The sequence below is a fragment of the Fulmarus glacialis genome, unplaced genomic scaffold (genome assembly GCF_000690835.1).
Source record: "Fulmarus glacialis isolate BGI_N327 unplaced genomic scaffold, ASM69083v1 scaffold39676, whole genome shotgun sequence".
NCBI classification, from domain to species: Eukaryota; Metazoa; Chordata; class Aves; order Procellariiformes; family Procellariidae; genus Fulmarus; species Fulmarus glacialis.
In genome coordinates this window covers 1-14,570 of record NW_009219465.1, presented here as the reverse complement: position 1 = coordinate 14,570, position 14,570 = coordinate 1, and the positions used below count along the sequence as shown (strand labels likewise).

The window sequence follows — 14,570 nt, the reverse complement described above, 5'->3', positions numbered from 1 at the left end:
TGGTTTTTAATTATTCGGGAAAATGAGGAGTTTCTTTCCTGGCAAGCAGGATTGCAGCGTTCAGAGCATGACTGCCTGCTGCCCGTGGCCATGGGAAACCTTTTGCACCTGGCATTTGATGTCTGAAGGTTGTGTGGTCAGGTATGGAAAATTACTTCTTTTGGATGGAGGTTCATCGTAATAATTCTCTACATTGCATGGCATGTTCTAGTTGTCATTAAAAATGTACTAGCTGTAACTCCAAAAGTTGTGAATTCTCAGAATTGTACGGGAACTGGCAAATGCATCTACTTTCTCTTCAGTGTTCCCTTTCTCTTGGGCTGTATAAAATCTTACAAGGGAAGAAGATGTGGTAGGGATGGGTCAGTATGCATTTCACCTTTGGAACCTTAGAGGAGGATGCATCAGCTTTTAGGATGCTGCAGAGCTTACCTACACAAGTGGTACTCCCATCTGCATTATTTTAGGTTCAAGTCTAGCGAGTGATACAAAATAAGGGTGTTGTACTAGTCATGAGTATGAAGTAAAGGGTTGTACTTTGTTTCTAGCTATCTGTGCAAGAGAACCCTGATTTTGGTGGTAACTGAGAGAGAACAGTGGAAGGACAAAACCCCAAGAACTTCTGGGAAAACTCTTTAGAAGATAAGCACAGAAGTTTTTGCACAAGACAGGTCCCTGGAAAAGATGGTTTTGTAGATTTAGTCCAAATGTTGTTATTTAGAACTAACAGCACAACAATGTGTTAGTGCCAAGCTAACTTTACTATCCTGACTGGGAAGAACAGGCATGAACAACTTCGAGGTAAAATATTAAAAAAGGGTAAAGCTCTTGTTCAAAAATTACAAGTGCCAAAAACTGAAATAAATGTTTCTGTTATTATGGACTGAGAACAGCTGTTTAATGAGATAGTATAACCCTGCGGCTTGTTACTGTTGGTGTCCCCACTCCATGGTCTTGTTCAAATAACAGTGCTCAAATTTTGTTCTTACTGTCATCAGTAGGACTTTGGATAGTAACCATGATGCTTAAGCCATCATAATTTTTAGTACAGTTCAGTGACTTGGAATTGGATTTCAAGCAACTTCAGGCCTATGGGGGGAAGGAGAGGAGTGGAAGTTTGAATTACATCCTATATGTGGTCCTCCTTTACTCCCCAAGCCTTGAGTGGCTGTTAGTGTATAACCTCCAGGATGGTAGGGAACTGTTGGGATCTGGACTTTTTACCCAAGGGCTAATTTGTTGTTACTTTGTATAATTATTTGCTTTCAATAATGCATCTCTTTTGGTTTGAATTGAAGTAAATTATTTTGCTTCTTAAATAGCTTTTTTAAAGAATAAACTTTGAATTCTTTGGTTGTTTCTTTTGTAGTAGTGATCTGGGCATGGGATCCACAATTGGCTTACAGAAAGCTTATAACAATGCTATCTGCTTTCTCTATGGGATCTGTATTTACGCAAATTGACACTTCAGTAATGTGGCATGAACAGCTGTATCATATATGTTCACTATAGCACGGATAAGCAGGTAGAGTGGCTTTGAGACATACCGTAGGCTTGTTCCAGAGTCTAATTTTAATGACTTCACCAATCTGTGGCATTGGTGTTGAGTCTCTATATTTGCAGTGGGGTCCCTCATAATATTTTTCTGACTTCACCCTTGGAAAGGATGCTTGCTAAGTCAATAAAAGGGGGAGGGGAAATTTCATTACCTGATGTTCCAAGAGTGAAATCAGCTTTAAAGTTATTGCTGTGTCCAAATCATGCTCTCTGTTAGGCTTTTAAGTTGCTTAATTTGGTCTTCTAAAATACTTCCCTGTTGGCTTTCCTCCTGCAATAAGGCAAATTGCGTAGAATCACACAGTAAGTGTGCTTTAAGTTTGTTTCTCCTAAGACGTTGTGTCAGGCCTCTGGAACCCAGAGTCCAATCCATTTTCTGTGCAAGGAACTTAAGAATATACTCCTAGTAACAAGGGTATAAAACTCCTTGCACTGTGTAGCTGCAGTAGTCACTGCCTGTTCCAAAAGGAGAGATTCAGAATATGAGTACAGATGGGTGCTTAAAAGCAAGGGGTTTGTTGGCTTGTTAGGAAAGCTTCCCTCCAATATGATTGTTATCGGTAACAATCTGTTCCTAGAAACTAGTTCACACTTTAAGGACTTACTGACTTTTGTTGCATACTGGAGCAGAGGCTGATATAAACAGCCCTAGGGAATGACTAAGAGCAACGTGGGGAAAGAAGAACTTGCTGAGGCTCTTCTTAGTGTGAGGTGCTGTTGGTCAAAGGCACAGCACATCAACGAGTGCCCTTGTGAGTTTCCACATTACCCCCTCTCTAGTAATACTTTTTCAGGAATTGAAATCATTTTCTAGCAAAACTTGCCCCTAGGCTTCTGTTTGGACAGCTACCCCTGTCATATGGCTGCTCTGCTAGGCAAACTAGAGGAAGATGCTGCTAAATACCCTAAGCTGCCAAATTTCTGGCGTGTTTGGCCATTTTCCTTTGGGTAGACTTAGGTGGAATGAAAGCAGCTCAGAGATAAAAGTGTGGGGTTTTAGAGCCACTCTGAAGCCTCTGGGTGTGAATCAGAATCACTCACTTTCCAGCTGAAAAAGAGTGGGAAGATGGCTTGTTTGTATTCAATACTTCGGTTTAAAGAGGCTGTAGATCTAACTTTAGCAGAGCATACCCAAGCTTTACTCATATTTCTACCATGAACCCAACTAAGTTGACCCTGTGATTTAAAAAGCTAGGGGATCAAGAGACCTCTTGAGGAAGATGACCTCTGCACCCTAAAGGTTATTTTTGGTTTCAGAAGTGAATCCCAAGATCTTGATATATCCAGAAAGGTTAGGGGCAGATATAGTCCCTATGGGAGAGCAAACAAGCAAGAGCCAGTTTTTGTTGACCTTAAATGAAATATTTAAACAATAATGTGGTGTGGGAACTCACAAACTGGGGAATGAGTAAGAACAAGAATAATTCAGAAACTGAAGACTGCTGTCAGCATGAGAGAAGAGACCACGTATTAGAGGTCAAGATTGTAACAGCATCCCAGCTTTGCCCTATTGGCTGCACCTCTGCATATCTGGGGGAAAATAAATTTATATTCTTGGAGAATATCTGGGAAGTGGGGCTAAAACTCCCTGAATTCTGGAGAATTTCTTAATTGTAACTCAGCACGTTTTGAAGTTGTGCACATCAAGTAGTGATCTTTCAGAGAGAGTTTCTGGATGCTCTGGAAATTATCTTAGCTGGAGATGCTGCGCCAGGTCTCAGCTCATCTGACTTCACTGACTAGTTGTGCCACAAGCTTCCCGTGCACCTATGGACAAAATCTATGACTTGTTATTTCTAGCTCTGTGTCTTATGCAAGTAACTCTTTCACTTATTCCAGCCTCTGGGACAAGGCCTTTTCATAGCTGTTCCTATAAAATAGAGCACAGGAAGCCGTTACGTGCACATATAATTCCAAACAAGTTGTCTTTTCCAGGTGTGCTAGTTTTTCTGTTCCCTTCAATGTTATGACGAAGGTCACCTTTTAAATCAGCAAGACTGTGCTGACTATAGTCTGGATGCTTTGCTTAACTTGTCCTGATTTCAGTGCAGTTTTTTAACTCCATCAAGAAGTGAAGTATAAACAAACAGGAAAAGACTTTGTTTCAAATCAAAAGCGTTGTATCCTTCTGACCTGTTTAGGCTTACTGCTTCCCACCAGGAAGCTGAGTAAGAAGTTCAAAGTTACCCTGGCAATAGGCAGGGCACTACAAATTCTGGCCATTTCTTCAGACGGGAGCTGTTTTCCAACTTCATGTGAGAGATCTGAAGTAGGTTTGAGGAGACCCTAAAGGACTGGGTACAACCCTCAATGCCTGTATGCTAGAAAGAGGTACTTCCGAGAGGTACTTCCCAAACTGCTACCCTGCTCTACCAGATCCAAGCCACCGTGTGTCGCTTAAGGGAGGACTTTCTTGCCACACCTTGGATTGTACTAAGTGCTGGTCTCTGTAAGATATGCCTTAATTATGGCTCACCACATACAGAACTGAGTATCGCCTTACTATTATGATACAAAGTTTTATAAAGGCAGTTCCTGAAAAGCTCAGGAACAAAATATAGCTCCTTGCACTTTCCTTTTGTTTGTTTGTTTGATTCAGCTGGGAAGATGCAAGGACATCTGTACAACTCCTGTTGCTAAAATCCAGTCTTTCAAGTAGACCCCTCTCTCAGGAAAAACCTTCTCTGAATACCGCACTGGTTGGTGAGAGCACGTCATTTGTACCTATCCACCGCTCCTGTTCTGATGAGAACATCAGCCCTGTGCCTTAGGGATTTCCTTTAAACCATTGGTTCAGCACAGAAGACATCAGTTTTAGCCTCTCTTAAAAGACTGACTTCCACAGTACACTTTAGAAAGGTGCAACTGTCCTAGGAAGTAGCAATCTGGCCAGACAACAGGTGAAACTCTACTAAATGTAAAATGAAAGCCTAATGGGGTGGGGGTGGGTTAAATTTGAGTCCTGGTTTCACCTGTTTCAGAGCAAGTGCTTGTGGTTGCACTTTAAATAGTCTCATAGGTGACCTTTTAGAGTGGAAGAGTCTAATTACAGGGAAGGGAAAGCAGTAAAATTAGTGTTGGGCTGTTGTGCAGTCAGTCAGCTACTTGTGCTCTGTTACAGTAGGGTGTTACTTGAGGGTCTGCAAACTTGCTGCAAAGATGTCACGGGTGAGAATTCCAGGTAGGTCTGAAAGCAAGTAGTGAGACAAGGAGCCACAGGGCAGGCTTGTTAGCCTGCAGCCTCTGAGATTTTGATGGTGTGGTATCTTTGCAGGCCAGGGGACTTTGCTGGGGGCTTTGAGTGTTTTTCTTCCTGCTTGGAGACATTTTTGGATAGTGCAGCAAAGAAATAGCGTTACTGTTTAGATCTTGCTCTGCTCATACTGAAGAAGAATGTTGTCCCTCCTGCAGTGTAATGTATCCTGTGAATGTATCCTGTAATGATACCATTAAATCACTGTGGAAGGGATCAGAGGGATTTCAGGAGTCTCTGGTCAACCTGGCTAAGCTCAGAAGATGTGGGGTGCTGCAGTCCCGAGGGGATGGGTAACACAAGCTGGGCAGCAGGAGTAGGGCCAGCCAGGCTTTGCAGAACAGTGCGGAGGGACACGTGACTGTCATTACAGAGCCCTGAAGAATATCGGCACCAAACAGTTCTGGTAAGAGCACGTTTAGAATTGCAGTGCTGTGTGGTGCGATAGACACTGTCCTAGTACGTGAAGCTAGTATTAAAGCCTGGCCCTGCAACATCAGTGGGATTTTGTTGACCTTCATGAGTGTAATTTTCATCCACTAAAGAGATGAAAGGTCAAACTAGGCATTTCTGGGATGCTTAGTTTGCAAATGAATACGCGGAGTTCAAATGCCAGGAGAGTATGTTCTGCAGGCTGGACTTTGGGAAGTCAGCAGCTGGTGACTTGTGATGCCAAAGCTCCAGTCTGAATTTTCTGGGTCAGATGGAAAGTGCATGAGTTGCACCCCCAAAATGTTGGTGCCACACTGTATGACCAGGAGTGAAGATCTGTGGAACTGCAGCATCTCAGCTGTCTGACCCTGTTAGTGAATAAGTGGAGATGTGACCATAGGGGGCAGGAGGATGAAACTTAGCATCTTTGAAATTACCATCCATCCTGATCTTCACAAAGGATGGCGAATCATGGACAAAAAATAGCAAAGCAGCCCCAGTGCTCTGAGTCACTGAAATATTTGTGTTCTTGTTAAGGCTGGAGAATGCTGTTCTGCCCTCTTAAGTTGTTCCTATGTTCTTCTGCACCCCTTGAAAGACCTTCCAAGACAGCTCAGTCTTATTAGATGACTAGGTATCTGTTAGTTGCTTGTAGTGTTAACTGAGGTGATCTGTGTTCTAGAAAATGCTGTTCCCCTTGGACAGCTGCAGGGAAACCCAGAGACTGCTGTAAGGCAGAAGCTCTGCCAAAGAGCCTCAGGTTGGATGGCATCTGCAGTGTTCATTTATGTGCACACCACTGAGGCTGTATTGTGGAAGTCAACACTGAACTTGCATCTTTATATTGTACAAAGTGACAAGTACTGTTGTTTCTTTTGTACGTGGAAGGCTTTGGCTAAACTTGTACTTTACTAATCCCTTTTTAATCACTGATGTGATGATTAGGCAAAAAGGCTTAGATTTTGAAGGGCTGATCACATCTGGTTTTATTTTGTTTCTTTTTTATCTCAAACAGCAGAAGACAAAGGTGAGTATTGCTAGGCTTTTTATATGCTCTGCTGTGTTACTGCCTAGACATGATTATTGGAAACAAACAGCAGTTACCTGATCAGGGTGATCTTTCAGCAGTTGGAGAAGATGCTATTTCTCAGCAGTGCCAGCTGTGCCCCTCACTGTTTCATGGAATGGTTCCAGCTTTTTGGTCCTTTGATATATGAAGCTGCTATTTGTTAAATATCATCCTAGTACCCCTGAGCTCCTGCTTAGGAGATAAACTTTTTTTTAGCGGAGTTCCTTCCTCTGTGGCAGGAAGTGAAACGTTTTGCAATTTCCCTTGCACCTATTCACACCTTTGTTGTTTTTGGTGTTTGTTTTTTTCTTTTTTTTTTTTTTTTTTTTTTTAAGAGATCCAGCCTAAAGTAACTTCGTTTGAATGCATCCTGCTCTTAGTGGATTTGGTCCATGAAGGGACAGATCCAATGCTTCATCTCCTTTATTCAGGTTGAAGTCCACAGTATGGTGCCCCTGCCCTCTTTTTCCTACTTCATGTTTGCTGAGGCCTTATGTGTCAGCGAAAACATTTCTTGCTGAGACACCTGTCATCCCGGAGCCCCTAACAGTGGGCAATAATGGCATAGTGCAAAAAACTGCATTTTGTCTTCTAAGAAGCATGTTGGGGCCCATTGATGATACAGCAGCTTTACAACAGCAAGCAACTTTTGTTACTGAAATCCTGTTTTTGTGACATTGCACTGCTGAGAAATGGACCTAGTGCCAGAATTTTTCTGTGTGTTTGTAGCTCAGCACAAGCCCTTTTGCCTTACCATATTACAGCAGGGAAAGGAAGCCCCTGTGTCTGACATGTCAATGGTGTGGTCCATCTTTCAGCATCGATTCTCACTACACTTCATGCTGTGCTGCCAACTGCTGGCAAAACCTGCTCGATTAGTGTCCATATGCTGCTACGCAAGTGTGCACTTCCAGGAGATGTTGCCAGAAGAGCCCTTAGGTTCTTGTTTTATGGTATTTTGTTGGCAGTGGAAGGGCTTTTAACCTTCTTTCTCCTACTTCATAAAGTTCCAGCCAACCTTGTGTCAATGGCGACTTTCGTAGGGCCATATTAGCTGGCACCTTTGCAGCATGCTGCATATGATGGGCTGACAGGGGTCTAGTCCATATGATGGTTCCCTAGCTAGGAGCTCTTCAGCTGCACTGTGATGGCGGGAACTAAGTGCATGGGCTGCCAGCTCTGTCCGTCTCCATCTATACCTTTGTCTTCATCCATGCCTTGTGGAGCAAGTGGGTTTTGGACTTCCTAGAGCTATAAGAGCTCTGCCAATCTTCCCCTCTTGCCCCCAATGCATGCTCTCCTAAGTGCCCTTCCCAAGGACTTGCTTCTTTCTGGGCCTTTTTGCGCTACTCTTGGACTGTGGGTTGTATTTACATTTTCTGGTGTGCTGGGGGTGTCTAGGTATGTCTCCAGCCCACTACGTGTGGCCCAGGCTCTGTAAGCTTGTGGAAAATTTTGGAAGTTGCTGAGAGTCTTCCAGGCAGCATGGAGGTATAGGTGTCATAAGGAAATGACAGCTGAGCATTAAGCTGACTGCAAGGGGCACCTGCCTGTTAGGGTGGCTGGGTGACCCAGATGCCTGTGTGACCCTGTACTCTGCTCCTTCTCCTTGCAGAGATGGATGAGGCAATGCGCTCCTTCGCAGAGAAGGTCTTTGCCTCTGAGGTGAAAGATGAGGAGATCAGGCAAGAGATCTCTCCTTTTGATGTGGAAGAGATCTGCCCTATCTCACGCCAGGAAATGAGAGTGCACATGATGCTTCAGGAGAGCTCTGCCACAGCAGAAAAGCGGTAAGCAACAACCAGGGCAGTTGGGGAAAGGAGAGGAGCATTGTCTGCACATCCCCAGCCAGAGCTGGAAGAAAGGAGGGGGAACATAAATCAAGGTCTGTGAAAACAGTTCATAACACCCATGGGATAAATCCTTGGTGATCCCAGGGCATCTGTCAGGTACTTCAGGGTTTCCTCTCCAACTGTTCCCACTGTTGGACAGAAAGACACCCTTGGCCTGTTCCCTGGGTGTCAGCACAGCAATGGCCACAGAGCTGTTGGAGAGGGAGACTTGGAGACCTTTCTCTTGAAAGGTGTGACTTCCAAAAACCATGCTTGAAAGTCTCTGGCTACTTTGTGTGCTGTGGCCTCTACTCTTGGCAGTGTTTGTTTAAGGTGCTCAGAAAGCACCAGTGAGATGATTCTTGTTGTGCACAGCTGGAACATGGCTGCGCTACGTGCCCCTGACCCTGCACCTGCGTGTGGCCATGGAGTCGGGGCTGTTTGCCTGAGGCTTTCCTCCCTGGCAGGAAGAAGCGCCTGCTCCGCCAGAAGACAATTGCATTGGCAGTCCCTGTGGCTCAGAAGTCTATAACCAGACTGTCCGCTATTGATGAGGTCATGTCTACCTCCCCCCTGTACCAGACTGTGCCTGACTTCCAGCGGGTACAGATCACAGGGGATTATGCCTCGGGGGTAGGTACTTGCGTGGCTATACCCTTCCCCATGCTGTCTACCACCTCATCTGGTCCCTGCCTTTCCCTCAGTAGTGCCCAGTGTCATAGGAGTCTGTACCAGGTGCAGTGGGGATAGTCTGTGTCTTCCAGCTCAGTCTGTGTCTCATGAGCATCTGATGGTGCCCTGCTGCATCCCTGGAGGATCCGGAGCTGAATTCTGTAACAGGAGTCTATGGGCTGCTGCATGCTTCCCATGGGATTCTCCGGACAGGGCAGAGGGGAAGGCATGGCAGGGTAGGCTATGCTTATTCTGTCGCAGACCTGCTCCTACTTGCACACAGCTATATCTGTCTGAGATCTATGCATGTCATAGAATCCCAGAATGGTTGAGGTTGGCAGGGACCTCTGGAGATCATCTGGTCCAACCCCCCTGCTCAAGCAGGGTCACCTAGAGCCAGTTGACCAGGACTGCTATCACATCCTGTGCTAATTCCTCCTTCTCCTCCACAGCCTCCTATTACATTTGTGCTGCTTCTGAGATACTGCTGGCAGGTTGCTCCCTCCTGGGCTGGAGCAGGTTGCTCAGCTTGGAGTTGCACAGCAGAGGAACAATTAGGGGAAGCTGAAAGTCCCTCCATGCACAAGCACATTCCTTCTGCTGTGACTGTAGCTAGCTGCAAGTGCTGCATGGTATTCTCCCGTGCTGCTCCAGTCTGATCTCTCTTGACTGCCCAAAACACTTGTCTGTGCAGTAAATCAAAAATTCTTGACGCATTGGGTCAGTGTATGTTGTCGGTCCTGCTTCAGTTTCAGCCTGGCCTCCAAAAATAGCTTTTAGTGTTTTGCCTAGGCTTCCATTTCAGTGCCAACTACAGTTTGCAGCAAGGAATGTAAGCGGAGATGACAGCTAGGATTCATTGGTTCTGACATGAGGAGCTTCGCTTTGCCATGTCTGGGACTTTGCCTATCATCCCGTCTTTGCCCTGCTCAGACAGAGCAGTGGGAGGGAGGGGATGATAGGGTATGTATCTTGCTGTGAATAAAATTGTCCTCTTTACATCTTGGTGCACCAGGGTATCTCTCAGGCAGCTAGGTTCCAGTTGTGTGGTTGCATTCAGCAACAGCCCTCTTGCAGGTGACAGTTGAAGATTTTGAAGTTGTCTGCAAGGGCCTGTACCGTGCCCTGTGCATCCGGGAGAAATGCATGCAGCAGTCTGTGCAGAGGTTCCCCAGGACCCCATCTCAGTACCTGCGTGCCATCGAAGGCAAGGTCTGGAGGGCGAGTGACACTGGCCCAGGTACATCTAGGCACGTGGAGGGTTTTCCTCTCTGGCTTCAGAGGCGGCATGGGTGGGCAGGGGTCAGAAAACGGTTGCGGAAGTGCTCCATAGGGGAGTCACTTGCCCAGGCCTCCTCTTCAGTGTCACAGTGGTGGGGCTGTCCCTGCCCTCTGCCTGGGGTGGAGGAGCATGGCAGGCTTGTGGGGTTTTGGCTGGCAGCCTGTGCCTCATGGTATTCTCCTTTTGGTCCAGTGTTCACCCCACCAGTGAAGGATGGACAGGATCCCTTTGAAACTGGGAATCTCGCCGCGGACCTGGGATACCATGTCCAGATGAAGGATGGGGTAGTTTACATCTATGGAGACAAGGCAGCAGTTGGCAGAAACGAGCCGAAGGACCTGCCCTACCCCAGCCTTGAGCACTTCATTGATGACATGAACTTCCTCTTGGCGCTCATTGCACAGGGGCCTGTGTAAGTGCACAACCCAGCACTGCTGGGTACAGCTGAACACGTCCTGCCTCAGCAGGCAGAGGGAGGTCAGGGCAGAGCCAGGGTTGCCCCCTCCTCTTCCTGGGAGGAGGGAGGAACCCGCTGATGATGTACCTGCAGCCTGCTGGCTACCAAAGTGTCCTTGGCCCTTGTCAGCCCTCTTGATTGGGATCTTAAGCAAAGTCAGCGTTCAGGGGTTGGAGACATGTCCTGCACGTATGCTTACACCTGGCCAGGCCTTCCTTCGAAGCTCTGTAATAGAGCCAGGGGAAGCACCTTAGGGAAGCAGGCCAGGCCAGCCTGAGCTCCTCCACCTCAGGTGAAAGCTGCATCCCTGTGTTTGACGGGCCATGCCCCTGTGTTGAGGGGTAAGGAGCCCAGTCACTCTTCTGCTCTTTGCTTTCACTAGTAAGACCTATGCTCATCGGCGCCTGAAGTTCCTCTCATCCAAGTTCCAAGTGCATGAAATGCTAAATGAGATGGAGGAGATGAAAGAGCTGAAGAACAACCCCCACCGGGACTTCTACAACTGCCGGAAGGTAAACGGCAAGGCTTACAGCCCTAGTGGCTCTGAAGACAAGCTGTCTTGTTGCCTTCCCCTCCCTGAGAACTGGGTATTAGAGTCAAGGTCTGTGGCACCTACATTGTTCCTGATAATGGGACGGTGCTGACTGGGCTGCTCTTGGCCTAGGCCTATTGTGTTCATCTGCTGGGCTGAGCCATGCTCCCCACAAAACTTGGGCTCCCCTAAGGGGTTTGTTAGCCTCCCTGTGATGGTACCCGAGCGTCCCAACTGGAAGCTAGATAGCTGTCCCTCTGGTTTCTCAGGTGGACACACACATCCATGCTGCAGCCTGCATGAACCAGAGGCATCTTCTGCGTTTCATCAAGAAATCATACTGTGTGGATGCTGACCGTGTAGTTTATGATGCCAAGGGCAAGCAGCTCACTCTGAAACAGCTTTTCCAGCAGCTCAATCTGCACCCCTATGACCTGACAGTGGATTCCCTGGATGTCCATGCTGTAAGTGGTAGGGCATTTACTGTAAGACCACTCTTGGGTCACTCTCATCCACCTCTGTAGGCATGGCTTTTCCCCTCCCTGTGTACACATGACACGTGCATGTTAGTGTTTGTGGCAGGATGTAGCAGCTCCTGACTTTCCCATTTTGGGTTGTTTGGATCAGTCCCTGCTCAGCTGGTATGCTTGGACCCAGTGTGTGTGTGTAGTATTTGCCCCGATCCTCCCTACTCCAGGGGCGGCAGACATTTCAGCGCTTTGACAAGTTCAATGACAAGTACAACCCTGTGGGTGCCAGCGAGCTGCGTGACCTCTATCTGAAGACGGAGAACGCTATCGATGGCGAGTACTTTGCTACCATCATCAAGGTGAGAATACTGGGGAGGAGAGAGCAGTTAAGCTGTAGTGCTGCTGCGCCCAGGGACTGGACACAGGGACTGGACATGCAACTGTCTGTTCTGGTTTGCAGGAGGTTGGCTCTGATCTGGAGGATGCCAAGTACCAGCACGCAGAGCCTCGCCTCTCAATCTATGGGCGATCAGCTGAGGAGTGGCCCAAGCTAGCCAGCTGGTTCAACAAACATCGGGTCTATTCCCCCAACATGAAGTGGATGATCCAAGTACCCAGGATTTAGTATGTGCTGTGGGTCTGAGAGAGCACTGTGCCTTACAGCGCACTATACCGCATTTTTTATCCTGAAGAGATTATGGGGACAGTGGGCCATGTTGTTCCTCTGCTAGCAGCTAATCCCTGTCTCTGTCCACAGTGATGTGTTCAGGTCTAAGAATTTCCTCCCACACTTTGGGAAGATGCTGGAGAATATCTTTGTTCCTGTGTTTGAGGCAACTGTCAATCCTCAAGCCCACAAAGAGCTGAGTGTCTTTCTATGCCACGTGAGTGTCACCTGATGATGTTGTCAGGGTGTGGTGAGCACTCATATTCCTGTTTGTGCACAAGAAATGGGGTATTGGCCCTGACATGGAAAATGTCATCAGTGGGCTTGTGGTCCTACTGCCACATTCTGGGAAAGGGGATGTGTGTCCAGAAGTGCCGGGAGGGGTTAGACTCCCTGAGCTGGCTGCTGTGGGGCTGTAAGAAATGCTGTTCACTCAACTCCTGGAGAAGTGGTTTGGTGTGAGCTTTATTTCTAGCCCCTTGGGGGTTTGTGAGGAGCAAGATCTGCAACCTTGCCCCTGACTCTGCTCTTGGGTGGGGCAGGGGTACAGGCTACAGCTGGGCTATGGCAAGCTGCAGTAGGGCAGGGTGAGCCAGTCTACCTGGGCATGATGAGGTGGGGAGCTTTGAGATGCAGCTTTTTTGTTACCTTGCCAAGCAGATCACTGGTTTCGACAGTGTGGATGATGAATCCAAGCATAGTGGACACATGTTCTGCACTAAAAGCCCAAAACCAGAGCAGTGGACTTCTGAGAAGAACCCATCCTACACCTACTATGTATACTATATGTATGCCAACATCCTGGTGCTTAACAACCTACGCAGGTGAGGCCCAGGATCTGCTAAGGGACCTGTGATGGGCTGGCAGAAAGGGGGCTGCCTCATGAGTTGTCTCAGCTCTTTGATTGTTGGTGTGGAAAAAGTGGGGCCCTCCTTGCTCTGCCACCAGTGTAGTTTGGAGCTTCATGTCTCAGAGCAATCCAAACACTCCTCAGTAGGAAGTGTGATGGACTGGGGTGAAAACTTTGGGATTGCAGAGATCCATCTATTGTGTGCACAGAGGAGAAAAGAGAACAAGTAATGTGCTTCTAGGTCAGGCTGGATTCTTGGGGACCCACTGGTAGGGGCAGAGCTGGACCTGAAGTCAGGGAATCTTGCATCACATGCCACCTAACACTGCTGCTTGCCCGCTCTAAGTCCTTCTTCCATGTGCCTAGGCAGCGTGGCATGAACACGTTCCTCTTCCGTCCACACTGTGGGGAAGCCGGGGCCATCACACATCTGCTTGCAGCCTTCATGACAGCAGATAATATCTCCCACGGTCTCAACCTCAAGAAGGTAACTGGAGTACTCTGCCATAGAGCAGCCCAGGCATGGCAGAGGAGGAGAGCATGTTCACAGCTGGCCTCCACTGTAGCTGACAGTGGGTTGTGCCTCTGCTTTAGACTGACATAGACAGCCTGGCTTCAGGCAGATGTTACATGATTCTCGCGGTTTCTCCAGGCGCGTTTGGGGATGTAGCTGAGAAATGTATTCAGATTTCAGGGGTTCAGCCTCACAGACCTATCACTGGATATGTCTGTTATCATCGGAGCCAGCAGAGTTCTGAAATCAGACAGGTTTGAACTTACTTGGCCTCTTGTGCTCCATGTGGGCCCTGGAGGATTGCTAGCTTGCTTCTCTTTTCTTGCACACATGAGCTCTGTGCACCAGATTTCCTGGCTGGGGCACTGGGCTGATCTGGGGAGGGACCTCGGAGAGGTGGAAGGGGCAGCAACTTTATCCCTAACCTGGCACCTCTGCTCGTCTTTGCAGAGCCCGGTGTTGCAGTATCTCTACTTCCTTGCCCAAATTCCCATTGCTATGTCCCCACTCAGCAACAACAGCCTTTTCCTGGAGTATGCGAAGAACCCATTGCCTGAGTTCCACCAGAAGGGCCTCATGGTGTCACTTTCTACAGATGACCCCATGCAGTTTCATTACACCAAGGTACAGTGTGAGCTGATCACCTCCTGCTGTCCGAGCACTGGGGCTGGGACTGTGTGGGCCTCATTTTTCAGGGAAGCCAGCAGCATTTGCATAGGGTCCAGCACGCTGGGCCGTCTCTGGGACAGCCCTTGCAGCAGCTGCTGGCATCTAACACAGCCTGTGGCTGCAGGAGCCCCTGATGGAAGAGTACGCCATTGCTGCCCAGGTCTTCAAGCTCAGCACCTGTGACATGTGTGAAATTGCCAGAAACAGCGTGCTGCAGTGTGGCCTGTCCCATGAGGTAGGTGCCCTTCTGGGGAGGGTGGGCTTGGCCCTGCCTGCCTGAGAACGGGGATGAGGACAGCAGCTGTGTCAGCGTG

The 14,570-nt window shown here is 47.8% G+C and overlaps 1 protein-coding gene across 1 annotated transcript; it reads left to right on the top strand.

Annotated features, from left to right (window-relative positions):
• Positions 1-4,650: 4,650 nt before the first annotated feature.
• Positions 4,651-14,491, top strand: AMPD1 (adenosine monophosphate deaminase 1; the record flags this gene model as incomplete). The annotated part of the gene is made up of 14 exons (XM_009580388.1): positions 4,651-4,738; positions 7,927-8,101; positions 8,611-8,776; positions 9,893-10,055; positions 10,290-10,509; positions 10,937-11,066; positions 11,356-11,550; positions 11,784-11,915; positions 12,017-12,180; positions 12,314-12,440; positions 12,884-13,047; positions 13,440-13,560; positions 14,038-14,211; positions 14,381-14,491. Coding segments are annotated over exons 1-14 (2,064 nt in total), but the record flags the coding sequence as incomplete, so codon positions are not given.
• Positions 14,492-14,570: the final 79 nt, after the last annotated feature.